Source organism: Aphelocoma coerulescens, chromosome 15 (genome assembly GCF_041296385.1).
Source record: "Aphelocoma coerulescens isolate FSJ_1873_10779 chromosome 15, UR_Acoe_1.0, whole genome shotgun sequence".
In the NCBI taxonomy this organism is placed as follows: Eukaryota; Metazoa; Chordata; class Aves; order Passeriformes; family Corvidae; genus Aphelocoma; species Aphelocoma coerulescens.
In genome coordinates this window covers 2,211,997-2,238,264 of record NC_091029.1, presented here as the reverse complement: position 1 = coordinate 2,238,264, position 26,268 = coordinate 2,211,997, and the positions used below count along the sequence as shown (strand labels likewise).

Here is a 26,268-nt window from a genome sequence, read left to right as displayed (position 1 = left end):
CCTGGGACACCAGCCAAGAGGGAGGGAAATCGATACCTCACCGCTTCCCCCCGGGCAGCAGGCAGAGTTGGGGCAACAACGCTCGTTTACGTAAAAGCGAGTGTCCCCAACGCTGTGCGGGCCCTTGGCTCAGCTGGTGACGGCTGTTATTGTATGGTAAAGAAATGTCACAGAAACGGCCCGTTTGGCTTGATTAATGGCATCGACTGAGGTTGCGCAGTTATGAAACAGATGCCTACGGGGAGCTCCGGCACGCTGCAGTTAAACCACAATACGGTTTTGTGTTGTTTTTTAATGTTCAATTGGTATTTAAAATGCAATAACTTTCTTAGCCAACCTAAATTAAAGCGCTATTGGAGAGACATAAAGTGAAATCAATTGCTCAGATATGTCACTGGAATTGATCCATTCCTTTTTCCCAATTTAACATGGTCTAAAGGCTTTCCTCTGCGTTCGCAGTTGAAGTTTATCAAGGACTCTGAGATACCAGGATAAAAAAATCCCATCTAAGTTACTGGCATTATCTGCTGCTTCTCTGCAGCGCTGCTGAACAAGTTGGAGGGAGAGAGCAGGGCTCTGTTGTGCTGGGGACTATTTATATCGCCTGTATGAAAACAGAGCGCTCGCAATCAAGGCTTCAGCCAGTTGTCAGCAGAGAACAGGGAGGCGAAACACCTCCGCGTGATTTATAGCACATGGAACAGCACAAGCAAGAAACTGCAGAGCAAGGAAACCGAGAGGAGTCACCCTGCTTTTATTTTTACCTGACTTAGGTAGCACAGCAATAATTTTCTACTTTGACAGAATAGAAAATATAGGAAAATCAGCCAAATTCCTCGATGCACTGGCTTCTGTAAGTCAATACATGAGCCCCTCCCTGGGGTGGCAACTACTGATGCTGCAGATGCCAGAGGCAGATGTGCCCAACGTGGAGCTGTGGATGCTGCCATGAAATCCCATCTAGCCCAAGGCCAGCATGGCAGTGTGGCATGGCTACAGCCGACTGCCACGTGTGGCCGTGGGCTGGTGCAGTGCCTGCGTGCCACGGTACAGACAGCACCCTTTGCTACATCAGGCCTGGATGGAAATGGACCAGCCCAGTACCCAGGGCCAAGCAGGAGCAGATCTCACAGGCTGCAGCTGCTCAGGCCCCAGAAAAATTTGAAAACAGAGCAGGTAAGAGAACTGGCACAGACCCTGGCCAGGTAAGAGCAGAGCAGGTAAGAGAACTGGCAAGTCTGGGAGGGCAGAGCAGGGTCCTATGCAGAGGTCAAGTGGACTTGGAAGCCTGATCAGCTGCAAAGGGAACCAGCTCCGGGTGCAGGAGGGACACCAGCCTTGCCAAAGCACTGCTAAAACTGACGGCTTCCCTTTTTGTCTTTTGCAACGCTTTCCTCTGAGACCATAAAACCCACTAACACTCAGCCAGGACAGCCCAGGCTTGCAAACACCCCCACTTATCCTGGTGAACCACGCTGAGTAATGCACAGGATAGAGAGAAACATCATTGCTACTCCCCAGAAAGCAGGATTTCACGAAGGGAACCCCTCTTCTGCGAGCGGGGAGCAGAGCAGGCTGATGCCCCATCCCAGCACAATGGATACCCCAAAGGCCCAGCCCAGGGCAGCGTCCCCCCATCCCCTGCCACCTACCCAGCTCGGCGCTCTGCTGTGGCGTGGCTGCCTCCTCGTTGTTGGCCTCGTTGGCCATGGAGCGGGTGATGCGGCCCTTGCGCCGGCCCTGGCTGTTGGCGGTTTTGCGGCCTTTGGAGGTGACCGTTTCTTTCTCATCGTTGTCTTCCCCGGATGTGTCGTCGTTCTTGTCCCTGCAAAAACAGGGAGAGAAGAAAAAAAACGTTGTTTGGTTGGTCCGATTTTTAGGTCAAGCAATTATTTCTCTGCACGTGTTTGGGGATGTGTTTTGTTTTTTGATGGTTTTTTAGGGGGGCAGGTCTGCAGGGTTTTTTTTGCAGACGCAGGCTCTTTTCCTGGCTGGGATTGGCGGTGGGGTGGTTTGTGGTGGGGTTTTCTTTCTGCAGCTGGCTGCAGCTCCACCACCAAGTGCACACAGAGACCTGACGGAGACAGGTTTAATACCAGACCATTCAAATTCATCCCTGCCTCCTCCTCATTTATCTTCCTGAAAGGGACCTGCTGGTAAATGTCTTTGCAGCCTAGATATAATGAAGCCAGATGTTCTTTTAAACCAAGTATTAAGCCCATTACAGATAGCGAGCGGTCTGCGTGCCAACCTTTCCCTGCCACGGCGCTGATGCTCGGCGTGAGGGAGGCAGGGCTGGCTGGAGCTCTTCATCTGGGAGCACTCACGTTGACATCAATAACACTAAAGGTGAAGTGCCGCGCTCCGCTGAGCCCGGATTGCTCCTCCAGCTCCCAGAGGCTCTCCTAACAACAAAACAAGCTGGAGGATCACAGGAGCTTTGCAGATTGATTGGGATGATATAAAAAAAACCCATATCGAGTTGCTTTCCCAGTTTGGGAGCAGCAGGGAAGAGGAATGAGGAGGAGGATCTGCTTTTCCCTTCCTGCAGAGGAGGTGAGGTGGGCAGACACAGTCCCGCACAGGGTCAGGCAGCCCTGGACTACGCTGCATCCCACCACCGCATTCCACCACTGCAGCCCCAGCCCAGTGCTCTCACTGGAGCCAGGCAGGGAGGGTCGTCCTTACTTTGTCAGTTCTTCTTTGTCATTTTCTGTTTCCTGCTTGTCTTCCTCCTTCTCTCCCTCCTTCTCTTTTTCTTTCTCTTTTTCATCTTTCTCTTCTTGGCTGCTCCGGGGCATTTGCTGCTGCTGCAAAACAAAGGGCGTAAAATAAACCAAGCCCTCAGCGCTGAGGCAGACACACGGCAGCACCTGGGCCAACCCAAACAACTGCTGTGAAACAATGCTGGGGGCAAGTGGCCAAGAGGAAAGAGCTGCAGGCAGAGGGTGCAGGCAGAGCACTGGTAGAGGCCACAGGGGCCAAAAGCTTTCCAGGGAGATCAGAGCTAGTTCAGGATCAGGCGTGGCAGCTGCACTCTGGCTCCTGTTCCAGGCAGTGGGACAGCCGCAGCTGCTCCCCTGGGATCAGGCAAAAAGCAAGGATCTGACGTGGGGGTTAAGGCAGAGAGGTGAGAACCACGCTCCTGCTCTGGCTTAGCCAGATAGGTGGTGATTTGCAGCCAGTGGATGCATTTTGCTGGAGCATGAAGGAGACAGGGCACCAGTGACACCCCCAGGCTCGGCGATATCAATGCTTTTGATCTTTTTCCCAAGCATCTGACATAGCCCATGGGGAATGTTTGTGGCTCTGTATCACTGAGCAGGGAAGGTGCCCTCTCTGCCCACTCTTTACCACCTGGCACCCTCAGCAGAGGCCGTGAGCCCAACCATCCCAACGCTGCTGCTGCCGCTCGGACCGAGGGCACCACGGTACCCCAGGGAGGGACACAGTGATTATTATAGTTCTGGATTTTGTTTCAACAGCTGCAGGAAGGAGGTTGCTGGGGAGGCCTGGTTCCCCTGACCTCCCTTCCCTCTGGCGACCAGCAAACGAGAGGCATTGCATAAAGAAGTAGAAATTAGAGACGGAAATGATTTATTAAACCATCCTGCTCCTGGCTAATGCAAAGCTGCTTGCTCCAGGAAACCCACCGGGGCTCACCCAGCCCCTGCCCAGCCTGCAGGGCTTCCACCACCCCTCAGGAAAGGGTTTGGTGATGTAATGGGGGGTAAAATTGCCTTAAAATGGATTTATCAGCAGAAGGTGGCTGGTCTGGCTGGCATGCAGCCATACATCAAGTACAGATGAAGTGTCCCCACACCCCTTGAGCTAGTAGGACTGGCCTGATCCCAGTCTGCAGAACTGGGCATCCTGCAGCAGCGGCACTGGCTGCAAGCAGAGCTCTCTGCCCCCATGGGCTGGTGCTAAAATCAGAAGCGTGGAGCTATCAAATGGAGCAATTTAATGAGAAAACTGCTGATTCTTTCAGACCCTGGTTCAACACAAGTCCTTAAAACCCAGGCACAGTACCACTGAAACCCCACAGACTTTCAGTTCCTCCTTGTACAGAGGGAGGCAGCTGTGCCACCAGGATACTGGCACGCTTGGCCAGCCCCTGGAGCACCTCTGCACATGTGCAGAACACAACTGTAATGCATCAGCTCACGCTCCTGTTGCTCTGGGAATTGCTCTGTGGGATGCAAGGCTGGGAGGTCCCAGGGGAGAGGGAGTCAGGAACAGCTGGGATGAGCACTTGATTGCCTACAATTTTCCAAAGTCCACAGATCACTACGGCTTGGGGAACAGGCTGCCTCATGCAGCAAGTGGCCAAGGGAAGTGTCATCCCCAGCGTACCAGGCACTGCCCTTGTCAGCCCCCAAACTGAGAAGGAGGAGGGCAGTGGACAAGCTGGAACAGAAGGTGGGGAAGCCTGCACTGGCTGCAGAGGAGCAAGGGGCATCTGTCATGTGCATTTCCCCAGTGCTGCCCTGAACTCTCTGACTCTGAGTCACTCCATGGTGAACCCTGAGCACAGGTTCAGCCCAGACAGACACCCACGAGGTGAGGGCTGTGACCTCCGAGGGCCAGGCAGGCAGCAGGACAGGCTCTACCCCAGCCCTGGCCATCACCACCCATCTGCATTCCCCTCACCAAAGGCTTTGGCAAGGGAGGGGAGCCCACATAAGATTCACAGTGTTTCTACCACTCAATTGCAAATACTTTCTTTTGAGGGATGGGGGAAACCTTGCATCTCAGAGATCCCAGCTCTCCTTCAGGTTTAAACCCAGCCGTGACCACACGAGTACCTGCCCCAGCTTCAGGCTGGAGTGAGAGTCCAAGAAAGGCTCAGCATCATCTTAGCCTGTCTGTACACTTGTCTGAACTAGGGGGCTGCCAGCCTGAGCAGCCATTGCAGCTTTTCCCCAGAGGAACAGGCTGGAATGGCAGCAATGCCAAGGAGCTCCCTGTACCAGCCTACAAATGCAAGAGCAGGAAGGCAGGAAGAGATGAGAGTGGCCTTTGTGGCTCACACGGCAACACAGGTGTTTCCCTGCAGAGGCATCTGCCAAGCTTTGGCATGATAAGGATGGGCAAACCCCACTGGGCTGGCTTCAGTGGGCTACTGCACATCCCTCTCCTCCCGAACGTTTCAAGCCCGGCCTGGTAGGACATCAAATTAAGGCTTCTCCCAGTGCAGAGGCACATCTCGATCCAAGGATGCCCTCTAGTGATTGCCCTGCTCTGGCCACGGCCGGGTGCCTGATGCCAGGAGCAAGAGCCAGGTGGGATAAGCACCCTGCACCCAGCAGGGCAGACAGGACAGGTCTCACCTGTCAGCCAGGTGAAATACATAAAACAGGCAGCATTGTCACCACCAGGCCATGGTGGGAAAACTGACCCAGCTCCATCCAAGGCTGTGCTCATGTCTTCATCTGAGGAAAGGCTCCCAGCCAAATGCTGATCTGAACCCTGGCAAGCCCACAGTGATGGCTTATCTCCTGTACTAGAGCTTGGCTGCATAGCAGGGCACCTGCCAAACACCCCAGGAAACGCCTCTGCTCATGAATGCTCCCTTACATCACAGCCGGGGGTACCCGATGGGCTGGAAGCTGTGGGGCTGGCACCGAGCACCCAGCCCTGGGTGGGGAGCGGGCACCCCGGGGTCCTGAATGAAGCCATTTCCGAGTTCAGCTACAAACGGCACGTACAGAGGAGACCATCCCCCAGTGACTGCCCGCGGCAGCTGCCCCAGCCCATCCACGCTACGTGCTCTGCCCCAAACCTCAGCGTGGCATCGGAACCGGACCACGCCGTGGCACAGTGGTGGGAAGGCACTGCCGGGAACCTGCGAGCCGGCCGGTCCCCCCTCCCGGCGCGCTGCCCCCGCCGTGTGTGGGGAGGCTATTCTTAGTGCTGGACATGGACCAGCTCTGGATGATTCAAGGGACGGGACGCCATCCCAAAGCGTGACGGGCCAGGAAATGCTTCCCCAATTACCAGCTGATGTTTCCCTCTGATTCACGCCGCCCCGGCTGGAGGTGGACTGGCAGGTGGGTCAGCCCTTAGCAGACACGCCAAAGGCCGGCACCAAAACTGCTCAGCTCCCGGCAAGCTTAAACCTCTCTCCACCTACATCCCTGCCATCCGGGGAATGAGGCACTCCACCTCCCAGAGGTAAAGCAGGTACGTGCTCCCCACCTTGCACAAGAGGACGAAGGGATGTGCCCGAGGCCAGGGAAGACGCCTGTGGCAGAGGGCAGGGCTGTCCCTCCCTCCCAGGTCAGACGCTCTACCCCCGGACCGCCCTTCCTCCTCCTCAGCATCGTTGCTGCTTGTTTTTGCTGCCGACACATCCTGTTTATTTAAAAAGGCCCCAGAACAAAATCGGACGCGGGGACGCGTGAGCGAGAGGCCGACCCTGCCCCGGGTCCAGGGGGACAGGCGGCCTCCTCCGCTCCCTGCGCTCCGGCCCGAGCTGCTCCGTAATTACAAACACCTGCTCACCTCTGCCCCGAGCTCCCGCCGGCCCCGGAGCAGCTGGAGCGGCGCAGAGCGCTGCCAGCTCTCCCGGGAACGCCGCGTTCCCGGGGCCGGGGCCCGCCGCAGGCACACACGCTGCCGCAGCGCCCGGCCCCCGAGGGGCACGGCTCGCCCTGCCCGGCCAGCTCCTCTGGGCACGTCACCAGCAGGTCGGCCACAAGAAAGCTTCGTCTCCAAGCGCACTTTCGGGGGACACCGGCTTCCAGGTAGGAGCCGGACACGGGAGACGCTGACCCTGGCTGAGAACGGACCAACTCGCTGCCCGTCCTGACAGCGGGACTCGCTGGGAGAAAGCCCTGGCGAGGAAGAGGTGCAGCTCCTCCCACTCTGTTTACTTCCTCTGCCGAGGCACTGCCTGCTTCTGGAATCAGGACGGGAGGGCAGGAGGAGGTGGGGGAAGTAGCTCCCCATCTTTGCCCTCCCCAGCCCTGCCGGAGACGCCTGAGCCTGTGGCAGAGAGACGGTGAAACCAGCCAGGAACGCCTCGGCGGCCGGCGGCGCGTCCCTCGCCTCCGAAGCGCCCCGCTCGCACGCTCCCCGGGAGCTGCGGCCCCCCGTCTCCCCCGGATCACTCACCTCCCCGCTCCCCGGCTCCCGCGAGCGGCCGGTCCCCGACAGCCCCATCGCCAGCTCCCGGCCCCTGCTCACCGCCCAGCCATCCGGGCGCGCTGTGCCTTACGTTCTCCGGCTCTGAAGGCTTCCTGACGATTTGCATAGTTAAGCCGTAAACTAACCACAACATTCCTCTTATGATTTTGCAATCTGCTGGAATAACGTGGTCGCTCTAAGTCGAGCGATGAATCATCATCTATAAACCACGGCTCTCGTCACCGGGGCTCTCAGTGCTGGCTGCAGCCTGCGTGATTAATCCGCCAGGATGCCAAGCTTAACCTACAGTGCAGGGCTACTCATTTTCCAAACTTGCAAGCCTCCGGAAAACGACTGCTGCTGCCTTCCCTATCCCCTTTGTGGTGAGATGTCCCAGGCTGTGGCAGGGGACCAGGAACCGGGGACCTCCCTTGCTGCCCACAGGACATCCCAGCATTAACCACTGGACCGTGCACCTTGCAACTGAGGCACCCACACCCTCCGCCGGTTGCCCCTCACTCCTTGTGCCACAGCACCCTCAAAACACGCACCAAAACACCACTTTTGCCAGCAGGGATGAGCTCATCCCTGGCAGTCCAGTTCCTGCATCAGAACTACCAGCTCTTGCCACCCCACCTACACCACTTGCTGCTGGATATGCTAGCAGGAACCAGGTCACGGCGGTGGCACTGTGAGAGAGCCTGTCCCCGAGCCCAAGTGCCACTGAAGCTGGCATCTCCTCTCTCCCATGCCAGGTTTCAAGGCCAGATTGGCTGCACAGGGGATGCCATTTGGCTGCCAGCAGATGCATCACCTCCCCTGCCATCATTACAGTGTCCTGGGCTCTTACAGGAGATGGAACCACCAGATCCTGTTTGTCCCTTAAATCAGGAGGGAGCAAGCCTGCACACCCTGGTGCAGAGGGAGCTGTGCATGCCAGGCTGAGCTGCAAGGCACATGGTTTTGGTGCCACTCAAGCTCATTCCCAGCTACTGCAGGCAGCGAGCTCCGGGTTTTTGTTTAAAGGCGGCTCTGCACCCTCGCCACAGTCTCACTGCGGCAGCGCAGGAACATGTGCCAACCCTCTCCCCAGCATGTCACACCAGAGTCTGTCTTGACAGGGACTTTGGAGGGAGCTGCATCCCACCAGTGTGAGCCCCATACCCTCTGGCAGCTGGGAGCACCCACTCGGCTGTGCCGCCTCTCCCACGTGCAGGGCACCAGCTCTTCACTTCTCCAGCGTGTGACTTCAGATCAATGGCATTTATGATGTTCTCCCGGGCACTCAGCTGCGGAGCAGGCTCAGGCCGAGGTCATTGCACGCAATCAGGGAGTTGCAAATTAAAACCAGCTCGAGATAAGCTGAAGACAAAAGGCCAACGCTACGCTGGCCAGGAACGCCTGGGATTTGCTTTGCTGCTTCTCCAGGAGGACCCAGCGCAGCTACCATGGCCATGGACACACACGGGTGCTGGCATCACCCTGAACATCCCACAGGGTCCGGAACTGGCACCACGGGGCAGGATGTTCTGTGCTCTGTGCAGCACAGCCAGTGGGACCTCTGGCAGGTCACACCAGTGAGAGCCAGGGCAGGGACTCGGCCACAGAGCGCCTGCAGCACCAGCCTCCCCGTCGGCCACCACGCTGCCCAGGCACCCAAAGTGCCCATGGAATTTCCTTCCTCGCCAGTGCCACCATTGGCATTGGGAGAAGCACCCACCTTTGAGGTTTGATATTGCACAGCCACTGCAAACACTGCTCCCCACATGTCCCTACCACCTCCTGAGGCAGGCTGGATAGGGAGCATAGGGAGGATGGCTTAGAAATACATGTGTGTGTCATGTAACCAGCTCCCAGGGCCTGGAGCCCCTGCTCCCAAGGTCTGGAACGCCTCAGGCCTCGCTGCCACCCACTGCCACACACAGCCTGGCTTCTCACGACCGCACGCGGCACCCTCCACTCATGGGAGAAACCACAAAGCAAAACAAGCCACTGCCAAAACAACAAGGGGAGGAAGAGGAATGTCTGCCGGCAACTTGGCTTTGATTGCTTGTGTCCCAGGGCTGGGTTTGATGCTGTGGAAGCAAGTCAAAAAAAATCAAAGGGCCAGGCTCAGATTTCGTAAGAATGATAGAGAGCATGGGGATCACTCGGTCCAGCTCAAACTGTGACAGCTCTGAGTGGGGCTGCTCCTCTACCAGCAAACAGCCAACTCTGCAACACGATCATCACACGGCAGGGATGGAGAACACCGAGGCTGTGCCCAGTGTCCCGGGAGACATGGACAGGCCCTGTGCACATTAACCAGCGCAGCTTTCGGGCACCACAGGCCACAAAACACAGCCAGTGCCAGCACCAAAGCGCTGGCAGCTGCAGCCAGGCTGCCCTGCCATGCCATGGGAAAGCCCCGTGCCATCTCCCAGGCTGCTGGTCCTGGGGGCATGCAGCATGCCCGAGGTGAGGAGAGGGGCTGGACCCTGCATCACTTGCCAGACCACAGGACAAGCATGCCCGGGTGCACTCACCCGAGCGTGGGCTCATCTTGGGCAGCACTGGGAGCCTGCTGGGCACAGGAACTGTTCAGGCAGGGCCCTGTGTGGCTCAGCCCAGCACAGCTGGCACTGCTGCCTTCCCACCACTCGCTCTGTGATATCAGGGAGGCACTGAAGTGATTTTTACAGGACCCTGCTCACCAGATCCCTCCTTGAACCACTGAGGGCTTTTCCATAAGAGGAAATGTTTCTTTTCTGGGTTGCTGCTGAGTTTTTTAAAAAGTGATTTGATTGCTTGTGAAGGGAAAAATGACCTGAAGGGAAGAGAGCGTAACGTTTGGAAGCAGTGGAGATGAGCCCCCGCTCTGTCCCAGGCAGGGAACACGTGTTTTCTCTTCCCTGTGGTTTGCTCTACCCCGCTCCCCCCTGCTCGCAGCCCCCTGGCCACACGCCGGCCCCTCTTCCAAGCCCTGCCAACAGAGGAAGGTGCCAGGTCAGCAGTTTGTGGGATGCAGAGCAGCATCCACACACGCCACGAACAACCAGGGGCAAAGCAAGCCCTGTATCCTTGTGGAAGCAGATTTCTGGGATTTTCAGCTGTGCCTGCTTCAGAAAGCAATTCAGCAATGACATGACCTATTTCCCATCCATTCCTAGTCAAACCTGGATCACAACAACAGATAAAACAACTCATCCCAAAATCCAACTGCAATGAAGATGCTGCAGGTCCCTCGCTGGGATCAGCAATGGATCCTCGCCTGGATCCCAAACTGTGCCCGAGGAGTACTCACGTGGGCAGGGGCGTGGTGCAGCACTCTCTGCGAGGACACATCGACCTGCGGCTGGAGAAACACGGGTCCGAACCTGGGGGCCAACTGGAATAGGGGCTCACCTCACTGAAGTGACTGTTTCGTTACTGCTACCTGCAGATGTGATCAAGCAGCACAGAAGAGCCTGGCTGTGAGGGCCAAAGGGTCCATCAGTGAGGGCTCCATCAGCAGCCTGTGCCGGTGCTACCCCTGAGGAAAGTGGCTGCGTGTCCCTGCCCGCTGGTGCCTGTCCCTGCAATGTCACCAGCCCACTTGGGGACCTGGGGACCAAGCAGCCATCCTCCTGTGGCAATGCATCCTCTGATTCTTCTCCCAAATATGGTTATGTCATTCTCATTAATTCACCCCCAAAACGGCAGCTGGGATTTCAGGAATGCAAGTTTCCATTGTGTTTGCCCGACTGTGCTGCCTGGAGGGGCGGCAGGGCTGTGGGAAAGCTGCTGCACCCTTGTGATGGGGGACCAGGCACGATGGACCTTATGGGGCACACCTGGGGGATCAAGGGGAGTCCAGACTGAAAGAACAGGTGCCAGGGGAGGGTTACAGAATCTATCTCAACGCGAGCATCACTGCCTCACACCTCACCCACCTCCTGCACAGGCATCCCAACATAAACCTCACTGGTGACTGCAGGTTTAAAGGGTGACAGCCTGCACCGAGTGCCCAAGGGACAAACACTCTGTGAGACGTCTCCTCCTGTGAGGCTGCACTTGAGCAGGACCAGGACCACAGGGTCTGACCAAGTTCAGCTTCTCATTGGTCCTGCAGCCTTAGCCTGACTTCCCTGGCCATCAGCAGCCCTGTCACACTGCAGGTTTCTCCAAAAAAATGAGCCTAATTCAAGCCCTTTTGTATCCCAGCAGTGACATTCCACTGTCAGGAGATGAACCCATGCCCCAGTACTGACATCCCTGGCATCATTCCCAACCAGGCAAACTACTGCATCACAGACTGGCCCTGCTCATCCGCAGATAATTTCGGTGCTGTTTTAGGTACAACACTCCAGTCAGCCCAGCTTTAAATGCCTGCAGAATAATTTCTTGGTATTTGTGGCACAAAGTTTACTGGCCACATCCAGGGCTGCGTCTGTATGATGTGCTGCATGATTAAACCAGGATTTTTTGACAAGTATTTCCCTGCATCTGGAAGAGAAGTTGTCAAACCCTTTATCACTAACGAGGAGCTGCTCCCCGGACCGATAAAGATCAAATGGTTCCCAGAAACAAGTATCATTCCTCTCATTAGCTGCTGCGGTTACTGGAGTGGGGGCACTTGCATAATTTGCAGAGTTAGAGCAGTTTGCTGAGCTCTGGATCTGATCCCTGGGGAGGGAGGAGAGACACTGGCATGGCAAGGCTGGAGCATGGCAGGAAATCTGCTCCTGCACTGGGGACAGGGTGCAGGGAGCCCTGGAGTCGTGGGCAGGCACTGTCTGGAATCCCAAACCCTGCCAGCCCCTGCTAGTGTGACAGGGCTGCTGGTGGCCAGGGAAACCTGCTTGGCCAGGTTCTTAATGCTCCAGGACCCATATGATATCAAACCTGGCCAGATCCTGCTGGGATGGTGCTTCTGCCAAAAAAGTAAGCGGGCTGTTTATAAAAATCTGGGTTGGGACTGTTTATCCACGTTGGTGAGGGGAATGGTTTGTGCTTGAGGAGGGCGGGACAGACGGCGGGACAGATAATTCGATTTGGGTTTTGGCAGGGGACAGGGAAGAGGGTGGGCCTGGGAAAGGCTGTCGGGCCTGCCGGGGGACCGTGCTGGCTGCCTGGATGGGTCACACCGTGGTCCCCGCCCTGCCGGCACGGCTCTGGCACCGCTCTCGGCAGAGGAAGGGGGCTCCGGGCAGCTCCAGTCCCCCAGGAGCGAGTCCTCGAAAGTGTCGGCGCTAACACACGGTCCTTCAGCCAGGGAATACGTGAGCACTGTCTGACAGCACTGCGTCCCTCCACCATGACTTCATCCCCTCTGAGTCATCCCTGGGGCGGGCAGGCGGCTCCTCCATCCGCCCATCGTCCCGTGGCCGACAGACTGACCCATCGTCCCCCTGCCGACAGACTGACCCATCGTCCCCTGGCTGACAGACTGACCCATCGTCCCGTGGCCGACAGACTGACCCATCGTCCCCCTGCCGACAGACTGACCCATCGTCCCCTGGCTGACAGACTGACCCATCGTCCCGTGGCCGACAGACTGACCCATCGTCCCCCTGCCAACAGACTGACCCATCGTCCCCCTGCCGACAGACTGACCCATCGTCCCCCTGCCGACAGACTGACCCATCGTCCCCGTGCTGACAGACTGACCCATCGTCCCCGTGCTGACAGACTGACCCATTGTCCCCCTGCCGACAGACTGACCCATCGTCCCCCTGCCGACAGACTGACCCATCGTCCCCCTGCCTGACCATTGATGGCTTTGCCTGGTGGGATGGTCCCCCACCTGCCCATCCCAGCAATGTGTGGGAGACAATGGCTTTTCCCTCCCAAGGAATTCACTGGCAGGAAGCGTATCTGGGATGCTGTGGCTGCTCCACTACCACGAGGGCAATGTTGCTCCAAAAACAATGCAAATTTACTCTGGAATAAAAACCTCACGCTCCAAACTGAATAATTGTGTTGAAGTACCCACCAGAGTCACTTTCCTTGCAGCCCGGTTTCAGCCCAACACCTGTGTTCCCACAGCCTGGAAAAACAGCTTCCCAAAGAATGAAGCACACGGTACTTCAATTTTGGTGTCCCTGCTATAGAATTCAGGAGGTTCAGAGAGAGACACTGAAATATCCTGAAGAGTGACTGCCACAGACCCAGAGCTGTATGGACACATCCACACAAGGGCTTGTCATTACAACCTCATGCAAATTTATGCTTACTACTGTACGCTGACTATTGGATCAGATTGTTCTACCATGGCACAAATTCTCTTTTTTTCAATGAGAAATGACAACAAGGAAGCTATTTCTCTTCCCATCAATCCCCCCCCCTCACAGCATTCTATTGCCTTTTCATACACAAACACAGAGGATTATTTAAGAAATATCTTAATCTCAGGAGCCTCAATATTTTGCATCATGACCCACTGGATGTGGGTACCTTCCACTGAGCAGTGCCATGGAAGGCAGAGTGCTGGGAGCATCCTGCCTCGGAGTGGGCAGCTGCTCCATTTTCTGACAAACTGGAAGTGGAGTCATGTGAAGCCCCTGCTCTTGGCAGGAGATTTTTAGCAGTAAGTAGCAGCTTTATGAGGAATATCCTTTGCCAGGGGACCATCAGCCAGGGACCAGTGGGATTCTTATTTTTTAATGGACTTTTAATAAGTAGGCCACAAAGATAGTCTTGACAGAGAGTAGCTTTTTTGTACGTGTAATTATCTCCCCTTCTCTCTCAAGCTCCCTGCAGCCTCCAAGAGCAAATAAGACCACCAACCTCTCAGTGAGAAAAGGAGCAAGAAACCAGCATAGGGCCACTTGAAATGCTCTTTGTATCAGATCTCATCCGCTCTCCTCTCATCTGATACAAAAACCAACCTCTCCTCCCCTCCTCTAAATTAATTAAAGCTCAGCTTTTGGTGTTTAACTGCTCCAACCTTTACCAGCAGGAAAATATATGCTTGGAGCTGGCAACACGATGCCATGCCTCCCAGTGCTGCAGGAAGGCTGTCTACGACTGTCTCCTCCCTGCATATTACCCATTCCTATGTGTCCCACTGTGTCTCCTGTCCTTCATCCTCTCACCATGTCTTGTTCCTGAGACTCGGCAGGTAATGGCAGAGCTGCCAGTGCCACATCAGCCCAGTGCTGCTGCTCCTCAGTCACAGCCCCCACTCCTCACCAGGCCCCATGGGAAACAGAACAAGGGTTCCAAACAATCCAGGATCCCTTGGGAACAAGCAGGGAACAAGCAAGGTGCTGGCTGAGCCTTTGGGACAGGTTACTCCCAAATGAGCACTCCTGCAGCACAGGCAGAATTTGAGCTGCTTCTGAAAAGACTCACTAAGCAAAATGCCACCAGGAGCATCCCTCCATCCCAGCCCTCCAGGTCTGCCAGTATCTGACCTCTCCCACGATGGTCTGTGCAGTTGCACACTGACCCAGTCTGGTCTGGGGAAGCAGATCCCATCAGCACCACACCCAGGGGAGACCCTGGCTCTGTGAAGAGGTGCAAGGGAGACGTTTCACTGCTCCCACCAGCTTCTGGCAAGATTTTTAACAACTTATTCGTCCCTTTATTACCTTAAAATGCCACCCTAAAACGAGTGTCTCCCCAGCAGAGCCTTCCTCTGCAGCACAGACCCAGCCCCTCAGCAGCAGTGTGCCCTCCCCAAGCCTGCACGCAGGCTCTTCCAGCACTCCCCTCATGCAGTCTCGCAGGAAATGGATGCAAATACCAGAGGTATCACAGCACAAAGTCTGAGTTTCAAAACCCCCCCAAGATCTCTGTGGGAGAGCTGCTCCAGGCTGAACACAGCAGCTGCTGTTCTGCACCTCTCTCCTACTGTGAATCATGCAGCCAGCCCTTGGCTCTTAAAGCTTGTCTGAACATCCCACCTTCCACCTGAGCATCCAACAGTAATGGGAAATATTCACTGTGTTGCTTCCTCCCAGACTCAGGGGGACTCCTCTTTCAAAAGCAATGATGTTCTGGCTGAGGTCTGCTTCAGGGGAGGTGCAAATCATTCTCTTTGGTGCGATTCCTACTTGCAAAAACAGTCCCTCAGTTGATGAAGCAAGTCCCTGCTTCTAAAGGCTGGCACTGAACAAGGCTCCAAAGGGCAGCAGACGTCTCCCCTGCTTGGGCTGGATCGTGTGGAAAGCATCGTGGGAAATTCTGCAACTAGCTATGCTTTGGATCATTCTAAAACCCAAAACACAAACAGTCCCTGCTGGGTGCAGGATGGGCAGGTCTGTGGCTGCTGGGGTAGGTAGGCAGATGCAGAGCAAAGCCTCTCACTCTCCACACTTGCTCAATTTAACACTGAAACCAGAATGAGCTGTGCTGAATGTCTCCACCGCTAACAAGAAACAAATGTGGCCTCATGTTCTAGTTGCTGTGATCTAACAAAACAGACCATGGTAAACACTATAAAAATGTACTGGAGGGAACCACCCTGTGTTTGCTGGGAGAGGGACTGGATAATCTAATAGGGCTTTATCCATCTCTAATGCCTCTGAAAAAAAGAAGGGAAAATTGGGCCCCGTCCATGACATTCGTCATGTGCTAGCTATTCTGATGTCTTAATGCTGCAGAAATCAAATTGGAGTGAGGCTACCTATCTGCTTCCCAATCAGGATCCAGGCCCAAGTGCTGCTTTTTATGGCCATGCAGCGTGAAGATCTGCTGATGTCAGTGGTGTCACGGGCAAGGCCAGTTTTTCCATCCTTATCCCCACATTATCTGGGGAGATAGTCCCTTTGTGGCTACCTCACTCTCCTTGTGACATGAATAATCACTCACTTCATGGACCTGGGGATCCACCAGCAGGACCCGACTCTGGCTGAAGGCATTCATGGGGATAAGGCATCTGGCCAAAAGGTTAGCACTGATCTGTGTTCCTGGGTATCATGGTATCAGCAGCAAAACTGCCAAGGTCATGTCTAGATTTGTATCTTGGCCACACTAATGGTAAGGGTTGACTCAGTCACCTGCCCCCAGGCACCTTCTGGTGCCCTGGTATCTGCTCTGCTCTTGAACGAAGGGTTAAGGGTCTCCGCTAACTTCAGTGCCAAATCTGCCAGCCCCACAGGAGACCCCCATGGGGATCCTGGACACCCTTTGGCACTTCAGATGGATTTATATGCTTCTGCTCAGGTGTCACCAGAAGTCACTTCCACCCAAGTCATTCTTCTCCCACACCTTATCCTATAGGAAGAGCCTTGGGCAGGCTCTGCAAAGCAGGAGCCCCACCCAGCTCCCAGGAGCTCAGTCACCATTGGCAGCTCAGATGCCATCTCCAGAAAGAGAGACACAGACCCCACCTGGTTCTTGCACACAGCCCAGGCTGCATGGGCAACCCCATTCTACTGACACACAGCCAGGTTTTCCACAGTTGCTCCATCCCCTTTTTTTAAGCATCTTGGATTTGTTTGGTTTTTTTTTAAAGACACTGTGACCTCAGCATGGGGATGGACAAACACCAAGTGCCATTAATAAACAGCATGTTCTGAAAAGCTACGCAGAGCACAACCACAGCCCCATCACAGCCTGCAAGCAAGATCTCCATGTGGGGAGGGGGGAAAAGCAGCATTTGGGGGGCTCAGAGAAAGTGCTGCAGCTCCTTGCTCAGCCTGAGGGATGACGCTTCCACGCGCTCCTCCAGCTCTTACCTGGCTCTTCCCGCGCCGCCGGTAATTCCTTCTTACAAGGTTCTTGTAATTCTCATTCTTCTTGGTCAGGTAGTAATAGAGGACACAGTCAGCCACCGTCTGCAATGACACGGGCAAGTCAGGGAACAGAAGGTCCTGTCCTCGTGTGCTGTTGGGGCACAGACTTGCAGCAGCAGCGTTGAGAACCGGTCATCACAAGGTCTCCTGCTGCTCCTGAAGACCTGCAGCCCAACAGCTTCCCCACACCTCCCTCCCTAAGGCTTCCAGTGGAACTGGAAGAGGGGCACAACGCACGGTGTCCCGGTAAAGCAGGCTCAGCTCTTCCAAAGGACAGACCAGGGCGGCCCCGCAGGCGTGCGGAGACGGAGGTGGGGTGCTGAGCAGAGATCACCCCGTGTTGGAAGCAAAGCAGGGGGAAGGGCTGACCCCAGATGACCATGGCAACCAGAGGCAGACGAAGGAGCCGCCTGTCAGCCCCTGTTGCAGTTACACGAGGCACAACCTGCCACACGACTGTCAGCTGGTGTTACTTCCAGCCGCTCAGCTCGCCGGCTCGAGCGCGCACGACTTTGTCGTGGGCAAACTGAGATCCCAGAGCTCAGAAGCTGCCATCCCAACTCCACTGGTTGGCTCCACAAGCACCATCACAGATTGGACACGTTAGGAAAACAAGGAGCCACGGCCAGGACATACCCTGCTCCTGAGCAGCACAAAGTGTGCCACGCTGGGAGAAGTCCTCTGCTGAACAGGATGGGCACCTGAACGCTGCCTTGGGCTACACCTTCACATACAGGATCAGTGGCTTCATGAAGAGAAATTATCCCACAGACCCATCATGCTGCAAGTCCTCAGGAGCTTGGGGCAGCTGTGTGTGCCCGGGGGTGCCCGGGGGCTGCGCTCACCCCATCCCTCTGCGAGGAGCGGAACCATTTGCAAAAACAGATTGCAACTTTTAAAGTGTTAATTGGATCTCTTTCTAATCTAGCCCTGATTATACACACACACACACGAACACAAAAACTTACAGTCATCTGTTCCAAGGGCTAAGATCACTATTTTTTTATAATGCAATTTAAAAATCTATTAATTCATTACATTGAGCCATACTTTGCAGCTCTCTCCAACAGGATAATGGATGTGTTCTGTATCATAATTACAGCCTGATTTACAAACGAGTACAAATAAAATTAGAAGACATTTTACAGCTTGGAACACAGACTGGATTGTGAGCATCATCCAAGTCCCACCACTTTCGGCTTTATCGAGTGCGAAAGGATGAGGAAGGAGCCTGGGATCTTACAGCAACAGCAGCAGCACGAGGTGGCTGCTGGCCTTCCTTGCTGCTTTGGACAGGAAGGTCAAGGTCCTATAAATTATCTCCCCAGCCTGAGTTATGAGGAATCAGAGTATAATTTAGGCTGGAAGTGACCTCTGCAGGCCACCCCTGGAGAGCAGAGTGGCTCCCCCAGAGCGAGTGGACACTGTGTGTATGAAACTCTGCATGAGGCGGGCAGAGGATGCAAGCAACTAAAAGGACCAGAGAAGCAACAGCTTTCAAATGTTTCTTGTTCAGGAGAGCATCCAAGTGATGGACAGCTGTCTTTTCAGGCTGGGTCTGTCCAGGACCTGCTCATATGGCCTGTCCCGTGGAAGGTACCTGGCCTTGCTCAGAATGGGACCACAGACTCACTCCTCCATCAGGTCTTTTTCTCAAAGCTTTCTTCCCTCAGCCCAATTAACAGCAAAAACAAAAAGTCCAAGCAGCACAACACAGACATCTGGGAAAGGTCAGGCAGTTCCTGTGAGCAACTATTCCTAAACACCAAGGAGAGGTGTGTGTGCTTCCAGTACATCCACCTGAACTGTTGGATGAAATGGGACTCAGTCCACCCTCAAAAACCTCTTCCTCCCTGAGCAAAGAGATCCCTCCACTTCGTGCTGGGCAGCTGGGTGCCCACCCTCTGTGCGACAGCCTGGCTGGTGCAAAATGCCTCCGGGAGGTGCTGGAAAGCAGCTCCCCCGGCAGATCACGGGGTGGGCTGCGCCGCCCACGCGCCAGGCTGGCTGCGTTCACACCTCTCGCGCTCCCAGCTCCCGTCTCTCCGCGGCTGACTCAGTCCCTGTCTCTGCAGGGAGCCGGGAGGCGTCTGGACCCTGCCCGGGGCTTGGAGCCACCGCCGCCCACAGGTGCCCAGCATCTGCTGGCAGCTCCAGCACCAAGAGCCAAGTGAAGGAGAGGCAGCACAATTCAGGTTAGAGCCAGGCAGGGAGGCTTACCTTCCTGTCCAGAAAGGATGCGATCAGGCCAAAGTTCTTGGGATGCTGCATGAACCTGCAGAGCGAGAGGGAGAGGGTTACTGTGGGTGCTGGCTCTGACCCCCTCACAGCTGGGCTGACATGCCCTGTGCGCCCGGAGCAGCAAGGCCAGCTCCCCGAGGGACTTCAGGCTTTGAGAAAATATTTGTCTGCTGCTCAGCTTCCCAGAAAGACAGGAACTTTAAATTTAGCCCAGTGGAGCAGGGCTGGTTGGGAGCTTCAATGTGCAAATGTTCATCATGGGTGGGAGAGGGAAGGAGGGCCGGCAGTGCCTGACAGCTGCTCATCACTCTGCTCGATGCCATGGCCACCCAAGCCTGTACCAACAGCAGGACAGGGCAGGCACAGAGGGCAGCTGCACACCTGGCCAAGGCCTCAGGATCTGGCAAGGAAAGGGTGAGGAATTGCCACCACATCCCACATCATGGCTGTGGGTGGCTCCGGCACTGAGCAGGACTCCAAGCCCTGCTGGGCTGTTGGGAGCAGCTGCAAAAGACAGGAAGGGAAACCCAAACCCCGGGAGGAAGCACAGAGCTGCCACATTGCTGAGTTGCTCAAGAGATCCCCAGTGGCACCGCAGCTCTGAGGAACGCTGCCTCATGCCCAGCAAGTGGAGGAGCTGCCAGCAAGCTCATCCCTGTCTCTGGCAGGGAGGGTACACTGCCCACTCAGGGGAAGCTGTCCCCACTAGCAGAGATGCCTCCTCCAACAAATCCCGGTGTTTAGCTGGTGGGGAAGCACCAAGGGCCAGCAAGCCCCTGGTAGGAGGTGCTGCTGCTGGCAGCACAGTTAACCAGCGCACTGCCAAAGCACAGGGAGCCCACTGAGTGGTGACTTTGTGCCAGGAGAGGTGGCCACCAGCACAGGCTCTGGCCCGGGGAGCTGAGCAGCCAGGGCGAGCCACGTTCAGCACGTGCAGCTCTGCCAGCTCCCAGGAGCTGACAGCTCTGTGCCCTGGGGAAATGGATCAGAGGCAAAAGGTGGGAGAGCTGCGGTGTGGGTGCAACGTGGGCAGGATATGGTGAGGAGCTCTGTGTCTCCAGCCCTGCCAGTGATTCCCTGGGGCAACTGGCTGATTTCTCTCCTGCTTTTGCTGCTCTGTCCCAGTGTCAAACTCGGAATCAAGGCACTGAGCTGAACTCAGTGAGGGCCTGATCAGCTCCAGCCACGGCAGCAGGACGTGGGTGCTGTCACCCCCGTGTTGATGCCGTTCTTGAGGCAGAACTCCCATATGGTTTGGGTGGCACTGCAAGATCCCTGTCACTGTAACTGGCCACCAGATCAAAAAAGAAGCCATAAATGCTTGGGGGGGGGGGGGGGGGGAGGAAAAAAGCAAAGCAGACAGGCTGCTCAGACAACCTGGGATGAGGGCACAGAGCCAGAGCTGGCTCCTCACTCTGTACACAGCACAAACCCAGGGCTGACCACAGGACAGGGTTTTCAAGGCCACGCTATCAAGGATGCATGGGGCATGCACACACTGCCAGGGGCAATGCAGATAACAATCCACTCTTTTTCATGGGCCAGGCCATCTCCCCATAACAAGAGATGGATGCTGCACTCTCACACTGCCCAGCACGACACAGCCTCGATGCCTGAGCAGCACCTGGCTCCTTCACCAGCAAACCACAGCTTCCCTGGGAGCAGGCCAGCGATGGGCTCTCAACAGAGACCTGAAATCCTGCCCAGAAGCAAATCAAATCAGGTTCTTCCTCGTGGTTATGTTCTGACAGCTAAAATAGTTCAGACCTGGAGCTTGTCAGCCTTGCAGTGCCTGCCTGTTTACTCCAAGAGTCCCCGCCAACTGGGCTGAACAAAAGGTTGAACCAGGTTTTCCTGGTCTCAGGAGGAGGCCAGCTCTAGGTCACGATCACGGATGACACAACTCCAGTTCACCTTAAAAACCCAGGCCAGAAGCTGCAGCACAGCAGGCAGCTCGGCTACCGGCATGCCAGGATGGGGGAGAGCCGGGGCAGGACTCCCTACACCCTCCTCACAGCTCCTGAGCACCAATCTCTCAAAATGGGCTTTGTGAGAGCCCTGAAACCCTGCTGTATTTATGCCTCAAGCTCTGCATCACCCACAGTGATGACACAGACTCCACCGTGCACTGCAGGATGCACACACTGGGTGTGGAGTCTTCCAGCCCCATTAGCCAGGCACAGCCCTGCCATTAAAGACCGAGTAATTAGCCTTTGCGTCATTTGTGGCAAGCCTCGCTGTTTGGAGTGGCACATTTTAAGGCTAATTAGCAATGAGGATTCTCCTCTATCAAAGGCTTGGAGCTGGTCTGCTTGTTTTGTTCTTTTTCGGGCCATCTTGGCAATTAATTATTTCAGCTGCAAACAGGAGTCCTGACGAGCAGGGGGAGGAGGAGGGATCCTGGACACAGAGAGGCTTCCAGCATGGCTGGCCATAGGCATGCTGGTAATCCATGGAGCCATCCCCTGCTTGTCTGGAAGCCAGACTGAGTGGTGCTGCTGCTCAGGACAAGGTGGCCCTGGTGCACCCACGTACCTCCACGTCCCTCAGGTCCACAGCAGAGAGCAATGCCAGAGCTCATCCCACTGAAAGCTGAACTCCAGCTCTGCTTTTATAGACACTCACAGCACACTGGGGGCACCAAGGATACTCCAGTCCTCCATGCAAACACACCTGGGTCCCTGCTGGGCTCTGGGCTACAAGGGAGTCTGGATGTGAGACCAAGCTGAGCACCCACATCTTGGCTGACAGTGCAGTGGTACCCAGGGAAGGGATCAGCCACTCCCCAAGTGATCTCACTTGATAGAGCAAAGCTGTTCTCAAGCACTGCTTGCAAACAGGAGAAAGCACCACAGCCAGAGTCTGCACGTGTCTGATGTGGGAACGCATCCATGGAAACAGCAGCCGGTGGCAAATCCTGCAGACAGCAGGATGGAGCACTGAGGGACAGGCACCAGCTGGAAGCTGCAGCCTGACGGGGGTCTACATAAGGGGCTTGGATGTTGACAGCCTCGAAAATCCCCTGAACACACAGTGCCCAAAGGACAGCACGTAAATCCAGAAAGGCAATGTGTGTATGGAGTGTTGGGTTTCACCAGTGTTGTCGTTAAACTGGGAATGCTGATACAACAACGAATGCAAAAGCTGAAAAACTTCCCCTTCCCACCCTGCCATGAGCAGCAGCTTTCCACAGCCCAGCACAGGGGCAGGAATATCCCAAACATGCAGCAAGGCCTGAAGTTTCTGTGCAGGAGCATCACTCTGTGCCCAGGTTCAAGATAACATAGCAACAAGACGTGTCCATGGGGGACAAGTGGGAAATTCCTGCCTCAGTGGGCTGGGGCTCCAGCTGAAGCCCTGCACGGATCCTGCTCACACTCCCCAAGGGCTGCACAGAGAGGAGTGTGGGCTGCACTCACTTTTCCCGGAAGGTCTCCTTCTCCTGTTCGCTCCACATGTTCATCACCTGCCGGTCCTTGTAGACCTTCATGGGGTCATCCATGAGGCCGTTCATGTTGATGAATTTAATGCGCTGCTGGTCAGCATCGTAGAGCATGGGCGGGATGACGGCGAGCTGGCGCATCTGCTTCTCCAGGTTCTTTGGGGAAAGCAGAGAGAACAGTTGGTCAGCAGCACGGGCCCGCGGGGACCGCAGGGGACAGATGTTCGAGAGGAAAAGGACAGGCGGAGGAACAGGAGAATTCAAAAGCAAGCGCTAGACAGCTTTATTGCCAGAGTAATTGTAAATTAAACGCTGAAAGAGGCTATCGCTGTCAGCCAGGAAACAATTAATCTTTCATTTTGGAATAAAAGGCTTCAAGATCCTGTGTGGAAATGTCTGACTTAAGCAAAACAGCTCCTGACCGTGACAAGAAACAAGTCAAAGCAGCGGTGGAGCAGGGAATGCCAACCCCTTCCCGGCCATCAAACCCACAAGCCACATGGAGTTTCAGCCCCCACCCCAATTGTGAGGGAAGCAGACCAGCTTTGCAAAGCTTCCTGAAAGGGTGGGCAGAGGGAGACATCATGCTTCCCCTTCCCTTCCACAGGAGTCCTGAATTGTTCCAGGAGGTTTCAAACGTCACCATAAAGGGGCTGTCATTCCTTACTGCAACACCCTGGCACATAATCTGATGCCTCTACTCAATCCTACGGAGCACAAAGTTCATCCAAAGCTCCAGCTGCACACCAGGACAGGACAGACTGGGCACACTGGTTTCCTTAAGTATTTGCAACAGAGAGGCCAACATGATGTCTCATTTGTGCTGTCTTCTGCTCAAATGCCAGGACAGTCCCTTCGGCTGAGCTGCTGGTGATCCCCTGGCACAGGTCCACCCTGGGGATGAAGGGATGCTCTGGCCAGCCCCTTTCAATTCCACCATCACTCTGAATCCTCCCTGTCACCTGGGATGTCACTGCTCAGACAAACTCCAACCCTTGACCCAGGAGGGCCAGGTCTTCTCAAGTGCTGCTGTTTTGATTTATGGCCAGATGCTGGTTCCTGGGAGAACAGTAGTGGCCAACCCTTCCAGGAAGCTGCTGACTCTGGCCTTCCCAGTGCTGCTCTGCTTCCCTGCTACGCCTGACCAGACCATACCTCCTCCTCCTCCTAAAACACAGCTCTCTGCACAGACATGGACATTTCAACACATGTGAGCACCTCCCCATCCTCACTAGGACACCTCCTAGAAACCGGCTGCTCCAGATGTCTCCTCATGGTGGGAGGTGAGGGACAGCTCAAACCCGGGTAACTGCAGACTCCCCCTGATGACAGGAGAAGCCCCTGTGCAGAGCAGAGAGGATGCTGATGGAAGCACTGCCCACAGCTGAGGGCACAGGGCCTCTCGGGGTGCCAAGCAGTGCCACTACACCCCACCAGCCAGACCCCCCTCCTCTCCAGCAACATGCTGGGGCGGAGAGCTGGCCCTGCTGCCAGAGATGCTCCCCAGCTCTCACCTCCCTGCTCCTTCCAACCCTGTGGAAGAGCTGGAAGCTCTAAAGGTCTCCTCTGAGACAAGCAAAGCAGAGGTTTGGGGCTCAGCAGGCGGCTGTCGGGGTGGAGTTTAGCAGCACACGGTGCAGGAGCATGGAGGTGATCAGCTAACGCTCCACTTGGCCAGGACCTCTGCAGAGTCTGAAATTTCCCTTTGCTTCCAAGATCCATGTCCTCCATGTTATCACCTTAACTGGCTAAGAGCAAAGTGCCTGGGATCCCGGACAGGGATCAGCTGTGGTGTGCAGGCAGCAAACATCCCAGCTATTGCTGGGCAATGGCTGCTCTCCCCTCCCAAACATGATCCATTCACTGCAGCTCGCCTCCGTGCCAAGAGAGCAGAACCCTTGTGAAACCAGATCCAAACGAAGCCGAGGTCACGGGGATGTTTCAAGATGAATGGAGCACTCCCAGAAGATGTGGGCCAACTGGCTCACGTACAAACCATTCATTCCATAGGATTCCCCTGTGTCAAGCCACACAGCCCATTCAAAACAAAATGAAACAGAAAAACCCCTCCACCCAGCAGTCTGGGCGCTGGCTCCCTTCCCTTCCCATCTTCACTTCCAGTATAAACCACAGCCAGGAGGTGTTTGTGGGGTGCTACCCAGGATAAGCAGCACGCTGGGGTTTCAGGTCCCTTAGAGACAGCCAAATGCCGATAAACTGGCCACCAGCTCCATGTTTTGCTCTGGCAGAACCATTGCACAGCTCCATTACATCTCTCACATGGCTGGAAAGATGCTGATGCAAATTAAATAAACCCCTAACTTTGGATCCTGTCCAGAAAGTGTGTTAGGCATCATGGTAACCTCCCCAACCTCAGCAGGACCTAAAGTTAGTGGGATTTGGCATAGGGTTTCACAGTGTGACCTAGCAGTCCTGTCTTAGCTTCCTTGGAGAAGACAGAGTGAGGGGTCAAGAGGAGGAGAAAGGAGAAGCTGGTCTCACCTCTTGCTCCGAGAGCCCGTCGATGATTTCTGACACCTCGTGCTCACTGCGTGCAGCTGACATGGAGAGCCCGCCACTGCCCCTCTGTCCTACCCTGCTGGGAAAGGGCAGCGACACACTCAGGCACTGATGCTCCATTTCACAAGCAGCAAACCACATCCAAGACCATTTGGACCTCCATAACAGCCACATCCCAACGTTCCACCCAGGCCACCCCCTCCCACACTGCGGGCATGGCGCCTGCGTTTAGGGCTAGCAGGTTGAGAGCCTCAAACCCCCTTCCTTACCTGTACCAGCTGCCTGGATTGCTAGAACACAAGGACAATTCATGCCCAACCACACTCTCCCCCACATTTTCTCCTGCTCACCCCACCACAGCAATGGCACAAAGGTGTTGGTGTTAGCACCGAGCCCTTAGCACTGTGCCACCACATCTGGTTTGCAAATGCTGTGGGAAGTTTTAAATCAAACCCATCCATTAACATCTTTCCCTTCCACAGCCACACGTCCCAAGGAATTACAACTTTTCTTATTAAGCAGGTAAAAAATTAGAACATTTCTCAGTACCATTTCTCCCTTTCTCTTTCAGACAAATTAAAGCCATCAGTGAGGGAGTTTGGACCCACCCAGTTGTTAGTGGGGCACAAGGATGGGATGCTGGCAGAAGGGTTTAGGTTTTATGTGTATCAGGTGACCCCAGGCAAGATGCCAGGGCTGAAATGGGAAGGACAGGGAGTTTTCAGCAAAAAGGGTGGAGATCATGAAATCGTGTCTCCTCCTGGCAGAAAACAACATGACCTCAACTGCACTTCCAATGAGGAGAGGAAAATGGACAGGGGATGGGAGAGACAGGGGACATCCCTTCCAGTGAGACTGTGGTCATTCCAAATAACCTCTGCAGATGTTTTTGCTCCCATCAAAGCATGTGTGTGTATTAAATCATCAACATGACCAAATGCACCTGCAAGTCTTGTACATCTTAATTTGGGCACACCAATAAGGCAGGATTTAGTGCTGTCCCAGCCAGCTGGCCAGCACAAGGGAGCTACCCCTGGCTCTGATGTGGCCAGCTGGGAGATCAGCAGGAGAGGTGAGACAGGCAGTCACATTCCTGACATTTTTCCTCCTTTTGGCTCTGTGCTGAGCCACCCTGGGGAAAAAGCAGCAAGACTCATGTCTGCTGGCTTCTGCCTTTGACTAGAGAGGGAGAAAAGGGACCGAGAGCCATCCCAGGCCGCTCCTCCCGCAAAC

At 55.3% G+C, this 26,268-nt stretch overlaps 1 protein-coding gene across 1 annotated transcript in view; it reads right to left on the bottom strand.

The window, feature by feature from the left end:
• The window catches only part of NCOR2 (nuclear receptor corepressor 2), a 230,343-nt gene that overhangs the window by 55,013 nt on the left and 149,062 nt on the right, over window positions 1–26,268 (bottom strand). The window contains exons 11-16 of the mRNA XM_069031075.1: window positions 25,018–25,111; window positions 22,493–22,671; window positions 19,053–19,107; window positions 16,776–16,874; window positions 2,689–2,810; window positions 1,653–1,825 (exon numbers count right to left, since the gene is read on the bottom strand). Of these exons, the coding sequence (XP_068887176.1) occupies window positions 1,653–1,825; window positions 2,689–2,810; window positions 16,776–16,874; window positions 19,053–19,107; window positions 22,493–22,671; window positions 25,018–25,111 (722 nt within the window). The remainder of the gene's footprint in view (window positions 1–1,652; window positions 1,826–2,688; window positions 2,811–16,775; window positions 16,875–19,052; window positions 19,108–22,492; window positions 22,672–25,017; window positions 25,112–26,268) is intronic.